General features: G+C 39.7%; 2 protein-coding genes across 13 annotated transcripts in view; one reads left to right on the top strand and one right to left on the bottom strand.

The window, feature by feature from the left end:
* Positions 1–16,843, top strand: part of LOC126072284 (zinc finger protein 420-like) — a 160,954-nt gene that overhangs the window by 82,545 nt on the left and 61,566 nt on the right. The gene's annotated exons all lie outside the window — the stretch shown is intronic.
* Positions 1–16,843, bottom strand: part of LOC126072288 (zinc finger protein OZF-like) — a 60,462-nt gene that overhangs the window by 18,760 nt on the left and 24,859 nt on the right. For 10 of the 12 annotated variants that reach the window (XM_049877195.1, XM_049877186.1, XM_049877188.1 and 7 more), the window contains 4 exons: positions 16,111–16,182; positions 11,215–11,300; positions 1,299–1,422; positions 193–316 (listed from right to left, as the gene is read on the bottom strand). In XM_049877195.1, coding sequence (XP_049733152.1) covers positions 193–316; positions 1,299–1,422; positions 11,215–11,226 — 260 coding nt within the window. In that variant the 5' untranslated portion in view covers positions 11,227–11,300; positions 16,111–16,182. The remainder of the gene's footprint in view (positions 1–192; positions 317–1,298; positions 1,423–11,214; positions 11,301–16,110; positions 16,183–16,843) is intronic. The other 2 variants (XM_049877197.1, XM_049877198.1) reach the window with 1 other exon arrangement.

Here is a 16,843-nt window from a genome sequence, read left to right as displayed (position 1 = left end):
TAAATAACAGGGCTTTCTGTACAAGTGAAATATGTCTGAAATAATATATGGTTCACATTTATGAAAATACTATGTTGTGAAAACTATGTGAACACAGCATTTTAGAGCTTGTTTTATACACACACACACACAGAAATGTCATAACACCTAAATACACCTAAGGCACTGCTCAGTGACATGAATGATACCCACCTCACACAATTTCCCTGGTTGTTGTGATGATCTTCGGTGTCACATAATTCACAGATTTCTTCTATCATGGAGGACCAGAAGTCATTCTTCATGGATTTTTGTCTATTGTTACGCTGTTGAAAAACTGACCCACTAATTTTAAGTGGAGTTTCATAACATGAAACAAAACAGTACGGAAATTTTATAAGGAACAAGGGAGGTATGAAGAAAGACGCTGTGGCATTTGGCTGTTCCAGGACTTTGGCAAGGGTCAAATGGGTAAGAAATTTATTTTAAAAAATGACTCCATGGTGATTGAGAGTAAGGTGATATAAGTATGGTGTAACTAGGAGAGTAAATTAGTAAGGTACTGCAAATATTACACGTGAGTAAAGGTAATATTTAAAGAGGAAATGGGGGAGGTCTTTTCCCACAAACAGAGAAGGCATAAGAGTACTGATAAAAATTTTAAAAAGTCAGCTCAGGTATGTGTGGAAGTTCAATGTTCTGAAACCAAAAGAGATTTCTTTGAATTGATTTATTCCATTGTAATTCTGTACCAACAGGGCTGGTCCTTCAAACAACTTTTACCTTCCCGGTGTTTCCTGATACTGCAGCTCTGGATAAGTCCTATTTCCACTCTACTAAAATCTTCCCTTTTCTTCTGAGGGAAAAAATTAGTGTGGTTGACATGGTGCTCATGGGGAAAGGCAGATCATGAGGGAAGGCAGAGGAGCACATTTTACTGGCATTTCATCAATACTTTAGTCTCCAGCATTTCTAGCACTGACAGGTGTGATCTTATATTCAGCAACATAATACCACACAATTTGTAATAAACAAGGTTCCATCCACAAATCTCTTTTACCCCAAAGTGACCCCTGAAGCCAATGCTCACATTTAAAACACATAAAGATTCTCAAGGCTTTTAAGCACAAGAGAAATAATGCAATGCATAGCTTTTTACATTCATGGAGAAGTTACTATATTCTAAGTTTCATGAGGGCAGTGAAAATGCCTGTCATGTTCGCCAAGTTATTCTTCAACCCAATTTGTATAAAAAGATCAATGAGTATGACATGTTTCTTCAGTAAAGAAGTAAATACAAAAATAAAACCATTTTTTACCTGAGTCCAGGTTCCTGAAGGTTTCCATCATCACATCTTTGTAGAGTTTCCTCTGAGAAAAATCCAGCAAAGCCCACTCTTCCTGGGTAAATTTCATAGCCACATCCTCAAATAACACTGAGTCCTAAAACATCACACAGATTCTGGATCAGCAAGGTATTATCTTTCCCAATGTGTACAAAAAAGAATGGGTGAGGCTGCCAATCTTGGGGAACTGAGAATACATAGTGAGAAGACACAAGGTTCAGTGCTCTACTCTAGAGTGTCGCCATCAGCCTCATCCCTTGTCTGTCTGCATTTACTGCCTGAATGTTGGTTGGCATTTTATCTCACAGATTTAACAATATAGCTGACATACCGAACTTATCTCTCTGTAGTGTGACTATTAGCAATTCCAATTTTATTTCTCTCTGTATATATGGTCCAGAACTGCCAGAACATGTAGCAGACGGGAGAGAAATCCTCTACAAACCAAAGACGTATTTCATCATTCAGATCATCATTTCTTTATGGAAAAATATCAATTTCACCTCCTTCCATGAGATCCACCAAAAATCAACAAAACACGGACCACTGGGTTAAAACAGGATGAGATACTAATAAAAGGGATACAGTGAAACACTGGAAGCTTTATCTTGCTTTAACAGAGAAAACAAGCATCAGAATCAGAACTGGATTTGGCAGAGATTTTGGAATTATCAGAGTGCAAATTTAAAATAACTATCACTCACATGGTAACGCTTCCAGTGGAAAAACTGGACCACATGGAAAAACAGATGGGTAACGTGAGCAAAGAGATGAAAAACCTAAGAAAACTCAAAAGGAAATCCTAGAAATCAAAAGCAGTGTAAGACATGAACAGTATCTTTAATGGGATTAACAATAGATTAGACATGGCAGAAGAAATAATCAAAGAGGTTCAAGATAGGTCAATAGAAACATCCAAAACTGAGAAGAGGAAAAAGGAAACACAATAACCAAGTACACGGAAACAAAAAGTGTAACACACACATAATGAGAATACAATAGAAGAGAGATACTAGAAGTAGCATTTGAAGTAATACTGGCTGATAATTTTACAAAATTAATGACAGACATCAAATAGCATATCTACAAGTTCAGACAACAGCAAGAGGGATAAATTGAAAAAAATCTACACCGAGGCATGTTATATTAAACTACAGAAAATCAAACACATGGACAAAATTATGAAAGAAGCCATGAGAGAAAACACAGCCCTCTGTCCTACTTACCTAGTGCTGCTATAACAGAAATTCTACAAGTGGATACGTTTAAAGAACAGAAACTTATTCTCTCAGAGTTAGTTGTTCTCAGGTGACATCGAGTTAGTTTGTACTCACAGTTACCCTATGTACAACAGAACAAAACACTGCCCAGTCCTGCGACATCTTCACAATCATTGTTATGCTTGAGTCCATTGTTGCAGCCACTGTGTCAATCCATCTCGTTGAGGGTTCTCTTTTTGCTCACCTTCTACTTTACCGGGTAGGATGTCCTACTCCAGGAACTGATCCCTCCTGATATTATGTCTAAAGGAAGTGAGATGTAGTTTCGCCATCCTGGCTCCTAAGGAGCATTCTGGCTGTACTTCTTCCAAGATAAATTTGTTTGCCCTTTTGGCAGTCCATGGTACATTCAATATTCTTCGCTGACACCATAATTTAAAGGTGTTAATTCTTCTTTGGTCTGCCTTATGCACTATCCAGGTTTTATATGTATATGAGGCAACTGAAAACACCATGGATTGGGTCTGGGCCCACTTTAAATCTTAAAGGTGACATCTTTGCTTTTCAACACTTTAAAGAGGTCTTTTACAGCACATTTGCCCAATGCAATGCATGTTTTGATTTCTTGACTGCTGCTTCCATAGGTGTTGACTATGGATCCAAGTAAAATGAAATCTATGACAACTTTGATCTTTTCTCCATTTATCATGATGTTGCTTATAGGTCCAATTATGAAGAGTTTTGTTTCGTGCTGAGGTATAATTCATACTGAAGGCTGTAGTCTTTGATCTTCATCAGTAAGTGCTTCAATTCCTCTTCACTTTCAGCAAGCAATGTTGTGTCATCTCCATAATGCAGGTTGTTAATGAATTTTCTTCCAATCCTGATGCCCCTTTCTTCTTCACAGAGTCCAGTTTTCAGATTATTTGCTCAGCATACAGATTGAGTAAATATGGTAAAAGGATACAACTCTGATGCACATCTTTCCTGACTTTAAACCACTCAGTATTTCCTTGTTCCATTCAAAAGACTGCTTCTTGATCTATGTACAGGTTCCTCATGACCGCAACTGTTCTAGAATTCCCATTCTAGACCACGTGGATCAGAGACGCCACCAGCTTGAGACCAGAAGAACCAGATGGTGCCTGGCTACAATCAAGAACCACCCTGACAGGAAACAAACATAGATTTCTGAATAGAGCAGGAGAAAAATGTAGAATGGAACCCAAATTTACGTAAAAAGACTTGAGTTAATGGTCTAACAGAGATTGGAGGAACCCGCAAAACTATGGCCCCCGGAGGCACTGTTAACCCAGAACTGAAACCATTTCTGAAGCCCACTTTTCAGACAAAGATTAGATAGGCCTATACAACAAAAAAATAATACACATGAGCAATGTACTTCTTAGTTCAATCAAATATATAAGACCAAATGGGCAGCTCCTTCCCAAAAGGAGGATGAGAAGGCAGGAATGGCAGGAACTGGTTGAATGGACACAGGGAAACCAGGGTAGAAAGAAGGACTGTGCTGTTACATTGTACAGATTGCAACTAATGTAACAAAAAACATGTATATAATTTTTTGCATGAGAAATTCACTTGAGCTGTAAACTTTCACTTAAGTATGCGCACACACACAAAATTAAAGGGCAAAAAAAAAAAAGATACCATTTCATTGCTCAAATTACAGGTGCCTTCTAGATTTGTTTGCCAAAAGTACCCTCTTACATGAGGTTTCTTCAAAAGCACCTCTACGCCTATTTTTCACATGCTGGTGTTAAAAAAAGTAGCACAGCAGACATATGAAAATACATTACATGGGGCAGGCACAGTTGACAAGCAAACAAAAAATGAGCACATTATTTGAGTAAAAATATGGTATAGTTGATATGGTAGGTTAGAGAAAAGACAGATTCAAATAAAACGCTCAGTTAAAACAAAAAAAAATAGAAAACAGTGAAAGAGAAAAAAGGAGAAAATGAAAAAGAAATAAGGGATAACAAATAGAAACAACAGCAAATAAGGTAGTTATTAATACAATTATATCAATAACCGTCTTATCTAAATAAAACAATTAAAACAAAAACTACTTGGTCTACAAGCAATACACTTCACATATAAAATCCCAGAAATATTAAAGGTAAATGAACAAAAAGAGATCACGAGATGGTGACACAAGTAGCTACAAGCTCGGTCCTCCAAGAAACACCCAAAAAACAAACAAACAAAAAAAACAAGGAAAAACTGGCAGAACCAACTATCAGAATATTGGAACCTGTCAAAGGTTTACATGCAAGTGGAAAAAAACAGGTTTATATGCATGTAAAACCTGAACAATGAACAAGGAAGACTGAAGAAGAACTGACGCCTTTGAGTTGTGGTACTGGCGAGGAATATTGAATATACCATGGACTGCCAGAACAATGAACGAATCTGTCTTGGAAGAAGTACAACCAGAATGAGCCTTAGAAGTAAGGATGGTGAGATTATATCTTACATGCTTTGGACATGTTGTCAGGAAGGATTAGTCCCTGGAGAAGGACATCATGCTTGGTAAAGCACAGTGAAAAAGAGGAAGACCCTCAACGAGATGGACTTACACAGTGGCTGCAACAATGGCTGCAACAAAGCATAACAACAATTGTGAGCATGCCACAGGACCAGACAGGGTTTCGTTCTGTAGTACATAGGGTCGCTATAAGTCAGAACTGACTTGACGGCACCTGACAACAACAACAACGTACTGTAGATAAAATAGAGAATAGACAAACAGGTGAATCACTGAAAACAATAACGTGGTGTTTTAGAAAGATCAATAAAATTGACAAATCTTTTGCTAGACTCACTAAAGAGAGAAAAGGCAAATTAACTGAAATAAAAAATGAATATGGAGATATAACTATCGATCATATAGAAATAAAAAATGAATGTGGAGATATAACTATCGATCATATAGAAATAAAAAGCATTACAAGAGAACACTGTGTTTAACTGTATTCCAACAAATTAGATAACCTAGATGAAATGGGAAATTTCTAGAAACACACAAATTACATACATTGACTCAAGAAGAAACAGAAAATTTCAACAGAACTGTAACAAGAGATAGAAGCGGTAATCAACCTCATCCCAGCAATGAACAGACCAAAATCTGATGGCTTCACTGCTGAATTCCATCAAACATTTAAAGAATTCACTTCAATTCTTCTCAAACTCCTCCAAAAACAGAAGAGAACACTTTCTAACTCATTCTATGAGGGGAGGATTACTTTGATACCAAAAGCAGATACAGGCATGGCTAGTGAAATATAAAAGGTAGACCAGTGCCCCCAGGAATGTAGATGCAAAAATACTCAATAATATACTAGGAAACCAAACCCAACAGCATATTAAAAGAATTATGCACCATGACCAAGTGAGATTTATCCCAGTGTGCAATGACGATTAAAAATTAGAAAATCAACATAATATACTACATCAATAATATGAAGGAAAAAAAATATGGCTATATTCACTGATGAAGAAAAAGTAATCACAAAATCCAGCACCCTTAGAACTGTCCCATATGGTTTCTACGGACCGCTGATAGATTCGAACTGCCGACCTTCTGCCAACCACTATGCCAGCAGGGCTCCAATTTCATGTATACATAGCTCAAAAGAGGTAAAACTCAACAATATATAGTTTACAAATTAAGACTTGGATGGTAAGGTTGTAATAACAGTAACAGTAATAATACATCCCTAACTATTAAAAAAAAATTTTTTTTTTTTTTTAATAGTAGTTACCTCCAGGTTAATGAGATCAGGGCAGGACATGCTGGGAGGCTCTAAAAATTCTACAAATCCTATTTATAATCACATGCTGAAATTAGTGTTATTAAAACTTTACATGAAAAGCTTCACGTAGTCTTCGTTTATATTTTACAATAGAAAGCTTAAGGCATTATTTAAATCTTGGAAAGAAATGTAATTTTCATATATTAGTTTTACCAAGTAATCCGAACCCTTTCACTGTTATTTAACTTGTCTTAGGTAAAGAGCCCTGGTGGGGGAGTGGTTAAGAGTTCAGCTACTAACCAAAAGGTCGGCAGTTTGAATTCACCAGCTGCTCCTTGAAAACCCCATGGGGCAGTTCTACTCTGTCCTATAGGGTTGCTATGATTCGGAATCAATTTGATGGCAACGGTTTTTTTTTTTTTTTTTGACCTTTGGTAAGAAGGACTTACGTGCCTAAATTTTTGATACCTGGATCTTAGAATTTTACATTTACATTCACTAGAGAAAACTGTGTAAAAGCAAAATGGTGGAAACTTTCAGAATGTCCAGACACAATGATTAGGTTAAAAACAAGAAAGAAAGAGAGAAAGCTAAGGTATATCTGCAAGACAAGGCTTCCCAGCTTGGAACCAAGTCCTGTTTACGTTCTCACCTTCTACTAACCAAGAATGACCAGGAGAGGCTCAGGAGTTCCACATGAACAAAGGTTTATTAGTGACAGAGAAAATGAAACAAAAGCCTGCGAGGGAGGGACGGAGAGGGGCTTATGTCTACGCTAGCCTCCAGTCTCTCCCTGAAAGGAGGTTTTTCTGGAGTTTATAAGAGGTTTTAGGCGGGAAGGGTCTCGTTTTATGCATTGCTTTCTGGGGAAAACGGTGAAGCTTTCTGAGCAACAGAGGGGTTAAGAAATTAGGTGCGCGCGCATCTGGAATCCAAGGTGGAGTCAGTTTGGACAATGTCATGTCACCACTGCGTTGTCTCAGTGACCACTTGACAAGACTGTCAGGTCGCACCCATTCTCATTGCCCATGCACCAGGGATCCGCTGATTCTGTTCATCTTTGGAATGCAGCTTGTAGGGAAGATATGGAGAGCTTCATGCGTCAGAGTCCAGGATGTGGGCTATCTTGTAACACCACCCCCTGTGGTGGGGTCCTGAAAAATAACTTACAAGGAAGATATGCAGGACGCCACCCCATAGTGGGGTCCTGAAAAACAGCTTGAGAGAGATATGTAAAATGCCACCCTCGTAGTGGGGTCCTGAAAAACAACCTGGGAGAAATAATGTAGGATGCCACCCTCATAGTGGGGTCCCGAAAAATAACTTCGGAGAGAGATATGTAATACTTTGTGCATCATGGGCTGCATGTGTGGGCTGTGTTGTAACATCTCCCACAGGATAGAGTCCCAGATCAACAGGCCTGTTATTCTGGCCTTGAGGGTCTCCAGCCTTCTGTCCCTATCTCAAACTGACCCTACGAATGCCAGTAAATTTCCATTTGTCAGAAGAGACTGCCTTAAACTAGCCCAAACCAGATCTGGCTTGCCCAGCATGTGCAGAAGGGCCAGCAGTGACCGTTCATTGACCTCAACAGAGGGGGCAGCAACAGGTGGAACAAATCAGAGGGAAAATCATCATCCAGACCCTATTTCGAAACAAGAGGTCTGATGAGAACCATGTCACCTTCTGTTTCCTGGCCACCTTCTAGAATTTTTCCTCCCCTGTACCCCAGCGCGGCTGCCATCTTGCTGCCCAAATCACATATAAGCCCTACTTCCCCAAAGCTGGGGGAGTTGGATCTGGGGAACATTCTCCAACTCCCTGCCCTGTGCATCACAATAAATTTACTTTCTCTTTCTCAAAGACCAGTGTCCAGATTGTTAGCAAGTCTGAACGCACGGCACAGAGCTTACCTTCTGGGGTTCAGCAACATATTCACTGAATGCAGTATTATGGAGTTTAATACAACTTTAAACTGTTCTGCAGGCTGCAGGATAAAAAAGGCAAGGTGGATGAGCCTCACCTTTCTTTCCCTCATTGCCACCCACTTCCATGGCCCTTCCTGTCTCTGAACCTAAACACCCAGAAATAGGTCAGAGTTCATCCTTGGCCCCCCTGAGCCAGGTCAAAACATCACTGGCCACCCAGGACCAGGTCATCAGGTACCAGCTGTTTGCTCAGGAGTCTGTACAACTCTCTGCACTTCAGATCAGAGCCTCCCTTTATCTGTCTCTGGTCCTCTGGTACTACGCCACAATTGGAAGAACTCTATCCTTCTTCATCAACTGCCCCTGCGGGCTTTCCCTTTCCACCACTCACCCACGCTGGGTCTTCACAAACTGACTGCCTGTGCAGCCCTTTCTTTGAATTAGCCACAGAGCTAATTCAGAGTCTCATTGCCCCTGCAATAGTTGTCATTGTTAGGTGCCCTCAAGTGGTTTCTGACTCATAGCTAGCTTATGTACAACTGAAAGAAACACAGCCCAGTCTTGGGCGATCCTCATGATCATTGTTATACTTGAGCCCATTGTTGCAGTCACAATGTCAATCCATATCGTTGAGGGTCTTCCTCTTTTTTGCTGACCCTCTACTTTACGAGGCATAACATCCTTCTCCAGGGACTGATCCCTCCTGATAATGTCAGAATTATATGAGAACAAGTCTCACCAACCTCACTTCTAAGGAGCATTCTGGCTGTACTTCTTCCAGGACAGATTTGTTCATTCTTTTGGCAGTCCATGGTATATTCAGTATTCTTCATCAACATCGTAATTCAAAGGCATCAATTCTTCTTTGGTCTTTCTAACTTACTGTCTGGCAGTCAGACCCTGGCCTTTGTTCTGATTGATAGTGCTGAGCTTTTCCTTCTTCTTTATGCACAGATGTAGTAGATTTGATTCTTGTGTATTCCATCTGATAAGGTCCACATTTATAGTCACCGTTTATGTTGCTGAAAAAGGTATTTGCAATGAAGAATTCATTGGTCTTGCAAAATCTATCATGCGATTTCCAGCATTGTTTCTATCACCAAGGCTATATTTTCCAACTAATGATCCTTCTTCTTTGTTTCCAACTTTTGCATTCTAATCACAAGTAATTATCAATGCATCCTGATTGCATGTTGGATCAATTTCAGACTGCAGAAATTGATAAAAATCTTCAATTTCTTCATCTTTGACTTTAGTGGTTGGTGAGTAAATATGAAAATATTAGTATTAACTGGTCTTCCATGTAGGCGTATGGATATTATTCTATCACTGACAGTATTGTGCTTCAGGATAGACCTTGTTCTTTTTGATGAGGAAAACAATGCCATTCCTCTCCAACCTGTCATTCTTGACATAGTAGACCATGTTATTGTCTGATTCAAAATGGCCAATGCCAGTGCATTTCAGCTCACAAATGCCTAGGATATCAATCATTATGTAGTTCATTTCATTTCTGACGATTTCCAATTTGCCTAGGTTCATACTTTGCACATTTCACGTTCCGAGTATGAGAGAGATCCTGGTAGCATGATACTTCCACGGTCACCAGGGACGTACCACCCCCACTCCTGTGCACGGATGTTCTCTCACCGATCCAGCAAGTTCAAAGAGGAAGCTCCAAGGTCCAGGGCCTTTTAGTCATTGGGATTTCAATGACTGAATCATTGAAATCCCTGCTCTCTTCCTGAAGTACTTCACCAGGTGTGTGGCCTGTGTAGCCCCTACCTGCCTCCCCATTTTGGAAATCAAATGCGTTATGTTCAAAAACAATGTTAGTTTCAGAAACCAGGAACGAAAGTCCAGTCCTTGTTCTCTGTCTCCAAACTGTAGATGTATTGTTATGAACAAAGAACTAGTATAAATTCCGTTATATCTTCTGTGTAATAAAGTAAGGAAAAATATTTTTAATTCTACTTCCTCGAATTTACATGAAGAAAAGCTGGCAAGATGCGTAAGAGATTTCACAATAAAGGTGGCTATCTAAAGTGAAATAAGAATGGTCTGGATGATGACAAGAGTAGGCCTAAGTCTTCACAGAATATCCTTTTTAATGAAGTTCACATTGAGATTTGAACTGTGAAGGGATTATCTATTAGAAAACAACAATTTTACTTTTAAACATAATACAAATCAAATGTGATATTTAATGTTTTTCTAGGAATTCCTATTCACAAGCAAAAAAACACTTAAGATTTAATCACTTAAGGCCTATTTGTTATGGAATGGTCTAATGCACCAGAGTAAATTACAAAACTGTACCTCAGAGCTGTTTAAACACAGTGACCAGGGATATCAGTCTTTACCATCCATTTTTATCTCACTCAGGAGGATGTCTTCAAAACGGCTAGATAATTTAATACATTAGGGGTTCTGGCATAATATGTTAAATGTAGTAGGAGTCTTCCAGATCCTTCTAAAAAATTAGGCTCTCATCAGGAGATTTTGTCATTCAACACAGAGCACCAAGGCCAAGGGTGGGGATGTTAAGGCCCCATGGTGCCAGCTCTGAGAGTTACATAAGGAAGGTAAACTCAGGCACGCAAGCCTTGAAAAACCATATATGTGTAGGAGAAGGGCCCACTGACAGTGGAGCAGAGCCTTAAGATTCCTCCTAGGGATCAGTCCCTTGGCATTTTCTGCCACTCTTTTACCTCACTGAGCAACCTCAGGGTCAGGAGCACTCATCTGGATCCCAATAATTCTTATCTGGCCTCACAGAGAATAACCCAGTTCTCTATGGTATTCGCCATTTCCTTGCTCCAGCTTCTGGAAGTATAAGTGAATGCCCTCTCTAAGCCCCAAAAGCCAGTTCAGTAAGAGGGATGGGAGTGGAAATCAGAGCCACTAGGCAGTTTGGAGGCAGATGAATGGTCTACACAGCCAGAGCAGTTGAAATCCTTACTTGTGAATGCATGGCTGTGCAGGACGGTCACCCTAGGTCTCCAGAGGCATAAACTGGATTAGTTCCCTCTGTAGCACGCCTTGAACCTAAAATGAGAGAAGGATGAGGAAGAAAACAGTATTGAGTAAGGACGTAGTGACAGGTTCTTGGCCGTCAGCTCTATCCCTAGGCAGAACTTCCTCCCTGGCTCAAGGGAATGCTCTACTATGAAACCAAAAACAAAACAAATAAACAAACAAAAATGTCATATCCAACTCAACAGCCCTATAGGACAGAGTAGAGCTGCCCCACAGGGTTTCCAAGGAGCAGCTGACACATTCTAACTATGGAGCTTTTGGTTAGTAGCCATAGCTCTTAACCACTGTGCCACCAGGGCTCCCTACCCTGAGGGTATTTGCATTTAAGGTAGAAGAGGCTCTAGCCTTCCAGGGTACTTGCCTGTATTCTTCATGCAGTTCTATGGGACTCTTCCTTCTGGCAAGCAGACCCCCCAAAAAACCCACTGCTGTCGAGTCAGTTTTGACTCATAGTGACCCTATAGTACAGAGCAGAACTGCCCCATACGGTTTCTAAGGAGTGCCTGGTGGATCTGAACTGCCAACCTTTTGGTTAGCAGCCATAGCCCTTAACCACTACTCCATCAGGGTTTACAACCAGACCACAGATGGAGGAATTTACTTATCTCAGAGCATGAGAAGCATCCAGGCCTGGTAAGGCACAAAAACTTGATTTCCTCTAGGATGTAAGGGGTCCAAAGTTGAGGTTGTGGGTTCATCTATGTAACTTTGTCCCTTGTAGATCAACACACTATTAATTTGATCTCAATATGACTGAATTTTGAGGGAGAACATATTTTCTAAGTTTGGTGAATGAACTCATCGATCATCACTGATTTTTTATTATATGCAGTTAAGACTCTTGATTTATATTTGTTAAATTTTCATTTCATATACAGCACTGTAATATCTGATCAATATTTTTCCCATTGATTTTACAATTAACATTTTTCTTCCCGTCTTTTTTTTTTCCTTCTCAATCAGCCATGACAGTAGTCCTCAAGATGTCTAGAAGTATGAGAGGATTCCCAAACACTTTCTCTTTCAACCTTATACTGAATCAAAGAACCAAAAATCAGAAAATTATTAATTTTTTCTAAAGAGCTGTCTCTCACTGCTGTTCCCATTTCTTTCCACACCACTTGCCCATGCAGCTGACTCCATCTCCAGCTCTCTCGGTATAAATATTCTATTTCTTGCATGGTTTTTACACCAGTGTCCCCGCTTTAGGCATTACCCTTTTTTTTTTTTTTACTATTCTCTCTAATGTTGTTGTTGTTAGGTGTACAACAGCTGTCTTAGTCATCTAGTGCTGCTATAACAGAAATACTACAAATGGATGGCTTTAACAAAGAGAAGTTTATTCTCTCACGGTCTAGTAGGCTAGAAGTCTAAATTCAGGGCGCCAGATCCAGGGTAAGGCTTTGTCTCTCTGTCGGCTTGAGGGTCCTTGTCATCAGTCGTCCCTTGGTCTGGGAACATCTCCGTGCAGGAACCTCAGGTCTAAAGGGCGTGCTTTGCTCCCGGTGCTGCTTTCTTGGTAGTATGAGCTCCCCACTCTCTGCTAGCTTCCCTTTCCTTTTATCTCTTGAGAGATAAAAGGTGGTGCAGGCCCTACACCAAAGAAACTCTCTTAACATTGGATCAGGGATGTGACCTGGTAATGGTGTTAAAATCCCACCCTAATCCTCTTTAACATAAAATTACAATCACAAAATGGAGGACAACCACAGAATACTGGGAATCATGGCCTAAATGAAGTTGATATATTCATTTTTCGGGGGGACATAATTCAATCCATGACAACACCTATGCAAAACAGAACAAAACAGTGCCTGGTCCTGCACCATCCTCACAATTGTTAGGCTTTAGATCACTGTTAGAGCCACTGCATCAATCCATCTCGTTAAGAGTCTTCCTCTTTTTTACTGACCCTCTACCAAGCATGATGTCCTTCAGGGACTGTACCTTCCTGATAACATGTCCAAAGTACGTGAGATGAAGTCTTGCCATCCTTACTTCTAAGGAGCATTCAGACTGTACTTTTTCCAAGACAGGTTTGTTCATTGTTTTGGCAGTTTATGGTGTATTAATATTCTTAATCAATACCATAATTCAAAGGGTTAATTCTTTCGTCTTCCTTATTTATTATACAGTTTTCACATGCATATGAGGCAGCTGAAAACACCATGGCTTGGGTCAGATAAACCTTACTCTTCATGGTGACATCTATAATTGTTAACACTTTTGCAGCACATTTGGCCAATGCAATGCATCTTTTGATTTCTTGACTGCTGCTTCCATGAGTGTTGATTGTGGAGCCAAGTAAAATGAAATCCTTGACAACTTCAAATCTTTTCTCTGTTTTATCATGATGTTGCTTATTGGTCCAGTTGCAAGGGTTTTTGTTTTCTTTATGTTGAGGTATAATCCATACTGAAGGCTGTGGTCTTTGATCTTCATCAGTAAGCACTGTATTTCTTCACTTTCAGCAAGTAAGGTTGTGTCATCTACATAATGCAGGTTGTTAATGAGTCTTCCTCCAATCCTGATGCACTGTTCTTCTTCAGATAGTCCAGCTTCTCAGATCATGTGCTCAGCATACGTACTGAGTAAGCATGGCAAAAGGTTAGAATCCTGATGCACACTTTTCCTGACTTTAAACCACAAAGTACTCCCTTGTTCTATTCAAACAACTGCCTCTTGGCCTATGTATAGGTTCCTCATGAGCACAATTAAGTGTTTTGGAATTCTCATTCTTCTCAATGTTATCTATAATTTGTTATGACCCACAAAGTCAAATGCCTTTGCATAGTCAATAAAACACAAGTAAACAACTTTCTGGTATTCTCTGCTTTCAGCCAGGATCCATCTGACATCAGTGATGATATCCCTTATTCCATGTCCTCTTATGTATCCGGCTTGAATTTCTGGCAGTTCCCTATTGATGTACAGCTGCAGCCGCTTTTGAATGATCTTCAGCAAAATTTTACTTGTGTGTGATATTAATAATATTGTTCGATAATTTCTGCATTCAGTTGGATCACCTTTATTTGGAATAGGCATAAATATGGAACTCTTCCAGTCGGCTGGCCAGGTAACTGTCTTCCAAATTTCTTGGCATGGACAAGTGAGCACTTCCAGGGCTGCATCCATGAGTTGTAGCATATCAGTTGGAAATCCAACAATTCCTGGATTCTTGTTTTTAGCCAATGTTTTCAGAGCAGCTTGGACCTCTTCCTTCAATACCATTGGTTCCTGATTATATGCTACCTTCTGAAATGGTTAAACGTTGATCAATTCTTTTTGGTACAGTGACTTTGTGTATTCCTACCATTTTCTTTTGATGCTTCCTGAGTCCTTTAATAAATTCTTTCTAAGAGCAGTGTAATTTTAATCCATATCTTTATTTCTATACTTACGATTTTCAGCATAAACTGGGAGCTTGTTAGATTTATAGAATCTTAAGTCCCATCCCAGACCTGCTGAATCAAAATCTGCATTTTAACAAGTTCCCCTGTTATCCACATCCACATTCAATTTTGACAAGCACTCACTGCTCTATAGCCTGTAACTGAAGGATGAACATTCTAACAATTGATACCCTTTGAACCATCTACACCTACATTGGATCATTCCACTGATTCAGAACCATCTTCCACGTCTAGGCCACTTCACATTCCTCCTTAACGTGTTCATAACAACTGCTTGATTTCATTCATTTATGGTTGTCATTTCCAAAATCTATTTCCAGTACAGGAACTGGTGTGTTCTGTTTGCAATCACAAATATACTCACACTCGCTCCTGCTAAATACCCATCAGTGGTTGTCCACTGGCCGTTACAAAAGCTGAGTAGTCAGCAGAGTTCTAAACCGCCTACTACAATAGCTTCCTCCAGTGTGGCTCACAGCACCTCCCACTTTGTTTTCTGTGTTTCAACCTCAGCTGACACTCATCAAAGAATGGATGATAGTGGGTTCTCTGCTGCCTCAAGAATTTACACATTAATTTTTCCAAAGAAAATACTCTTTCCATCCCTACTCATTCCACATCCTATCAACCCTGCTCAACCAGGTACGTAGATAAACTACATTTTTTAAATCTTCGCTTAAATAGTTTTCCCTTCCAAGCAGTCTAACCTGACTCTCGGATTAGGTTCTATTTTCACATTATCAATGTCCTTGTTTCTCGTTATTTCTTAAGACTGTCTTGACTCGATGGCAACGGGTTTGGTTTTTGGTTTTTCTATACTAGACTTGAAATCTACGGGTTAAAAAAAAAACAACCTGTTGCCTTCAAGTTGATTCTGACTCATAGCAACCCTACATGACAGGGTAGAACTGCTCAATAGGGTTTCCCAGCCTATAATCTTAATGGAAGCAGTGCACTTGGAGGTGTTGATGGGTTCAAACAACCAACTTTTCAGTAAGGAACTGAGCATGTAGCCACTGTGCCGCCAGGTCTCCTTGATCAATGGGTGGGCACTATGTATTTAATTTTCTTATTCCTTCTGACCTATGACACTGACCACTGAAGACACACACAGAATAATCACACACACACACATCATCACTTGTTGCATATACTCTTGAGAAGCACTATCCAATGGAACTTTCTGTGATGACAGCCATGTTCTGTTTCTACAGTCCAATATGATAGCCACTAGTAACATGTAGATATTTAGCACCTAACGTGACTACTGTAACAAAAGAACTTAGTTACACCTAAAAAACACTAAGTGTTTTTAGTTTCAATTAACTTTAATTGAAATAGCCACATGTTGCTATTGGACGTAGCAGCTCCAGTACACTCATTGGAACCCTAAGGAACCAACATACCTGAGACGGTGTACAGGTGTGAAAGCTGCCATTACCACAATGCAGAGCTTCAGTCTTTTGTTTGCTGCAAGCCTGTCACATAGAAAAAGAGTTGATAAAAGCTGTCAACCTTAATTGGATTTACCTCATTCTGGAAAGTACAGTGATAGTTAAACATGGAATGAGTGGGAGTAACTCAGGGGAGAGGGACGCTCTCTGAGGAGGTGACGTTTGTAGTGAGACCTGAATGATGGGATTCCTGTGGTAAAAAGTTTTCATAGATTCAGGGAAAATACCAGGTGCAAAGGCTGAATGGCACAGAAAATCTCAACACCTTTGCAAGGATTTTTAAAAAATGTGTCAAGAGCTCACTTAACATGAGGATGAGTACTAAAAACTTAAGCCAGAGTGTGAAAGGAAGCCTGGCCGTGAAAGATCTTGTTGGCCAAGGTAACATATGTGGATTTTATTCTACATGTGATTGATACACAGTTTACGTTTTCAACAGGACCACTTGCTGCTAAGTGGAGAATACACCTTCCTATGACAAAAAGTAGGAAAAATTCAGAAGCTCTTTTCATAAGGTAGGTCTCTCAGAGTAGCTTGGACTAGGGGTTGCAACCATTAAGATGGTGGTTATATTTTGGTTATAAACCAACAAGACTTTAAAAAATTTTTTTAATTTTCATTGTGCTTTAAATGCAAGTTTACAAATCAAGTCAGTCTCTCACATAAAAACTTATATACACCTTGC

Source organism: Elephas maximus, chromosome 3, assembly GCF_024166365.1.
Source record: "Elephas maximus indicus isolate mEleMax1 chromosome 3, mEleMax1 primary haplotype, whole genome shotgun sequence".
Classification (NCBI taxonomy): Eukaryota; Metazoa; Chordata; class Mammalia; order Proboscidea; family Elephantidae; genus Elephas; species Elephas maximus.
The sequence above is the reverse complement of the archived record's forward strand: the minus strand, read 5'-3'. Positions and strand labels throughout refer to the sequence as shown.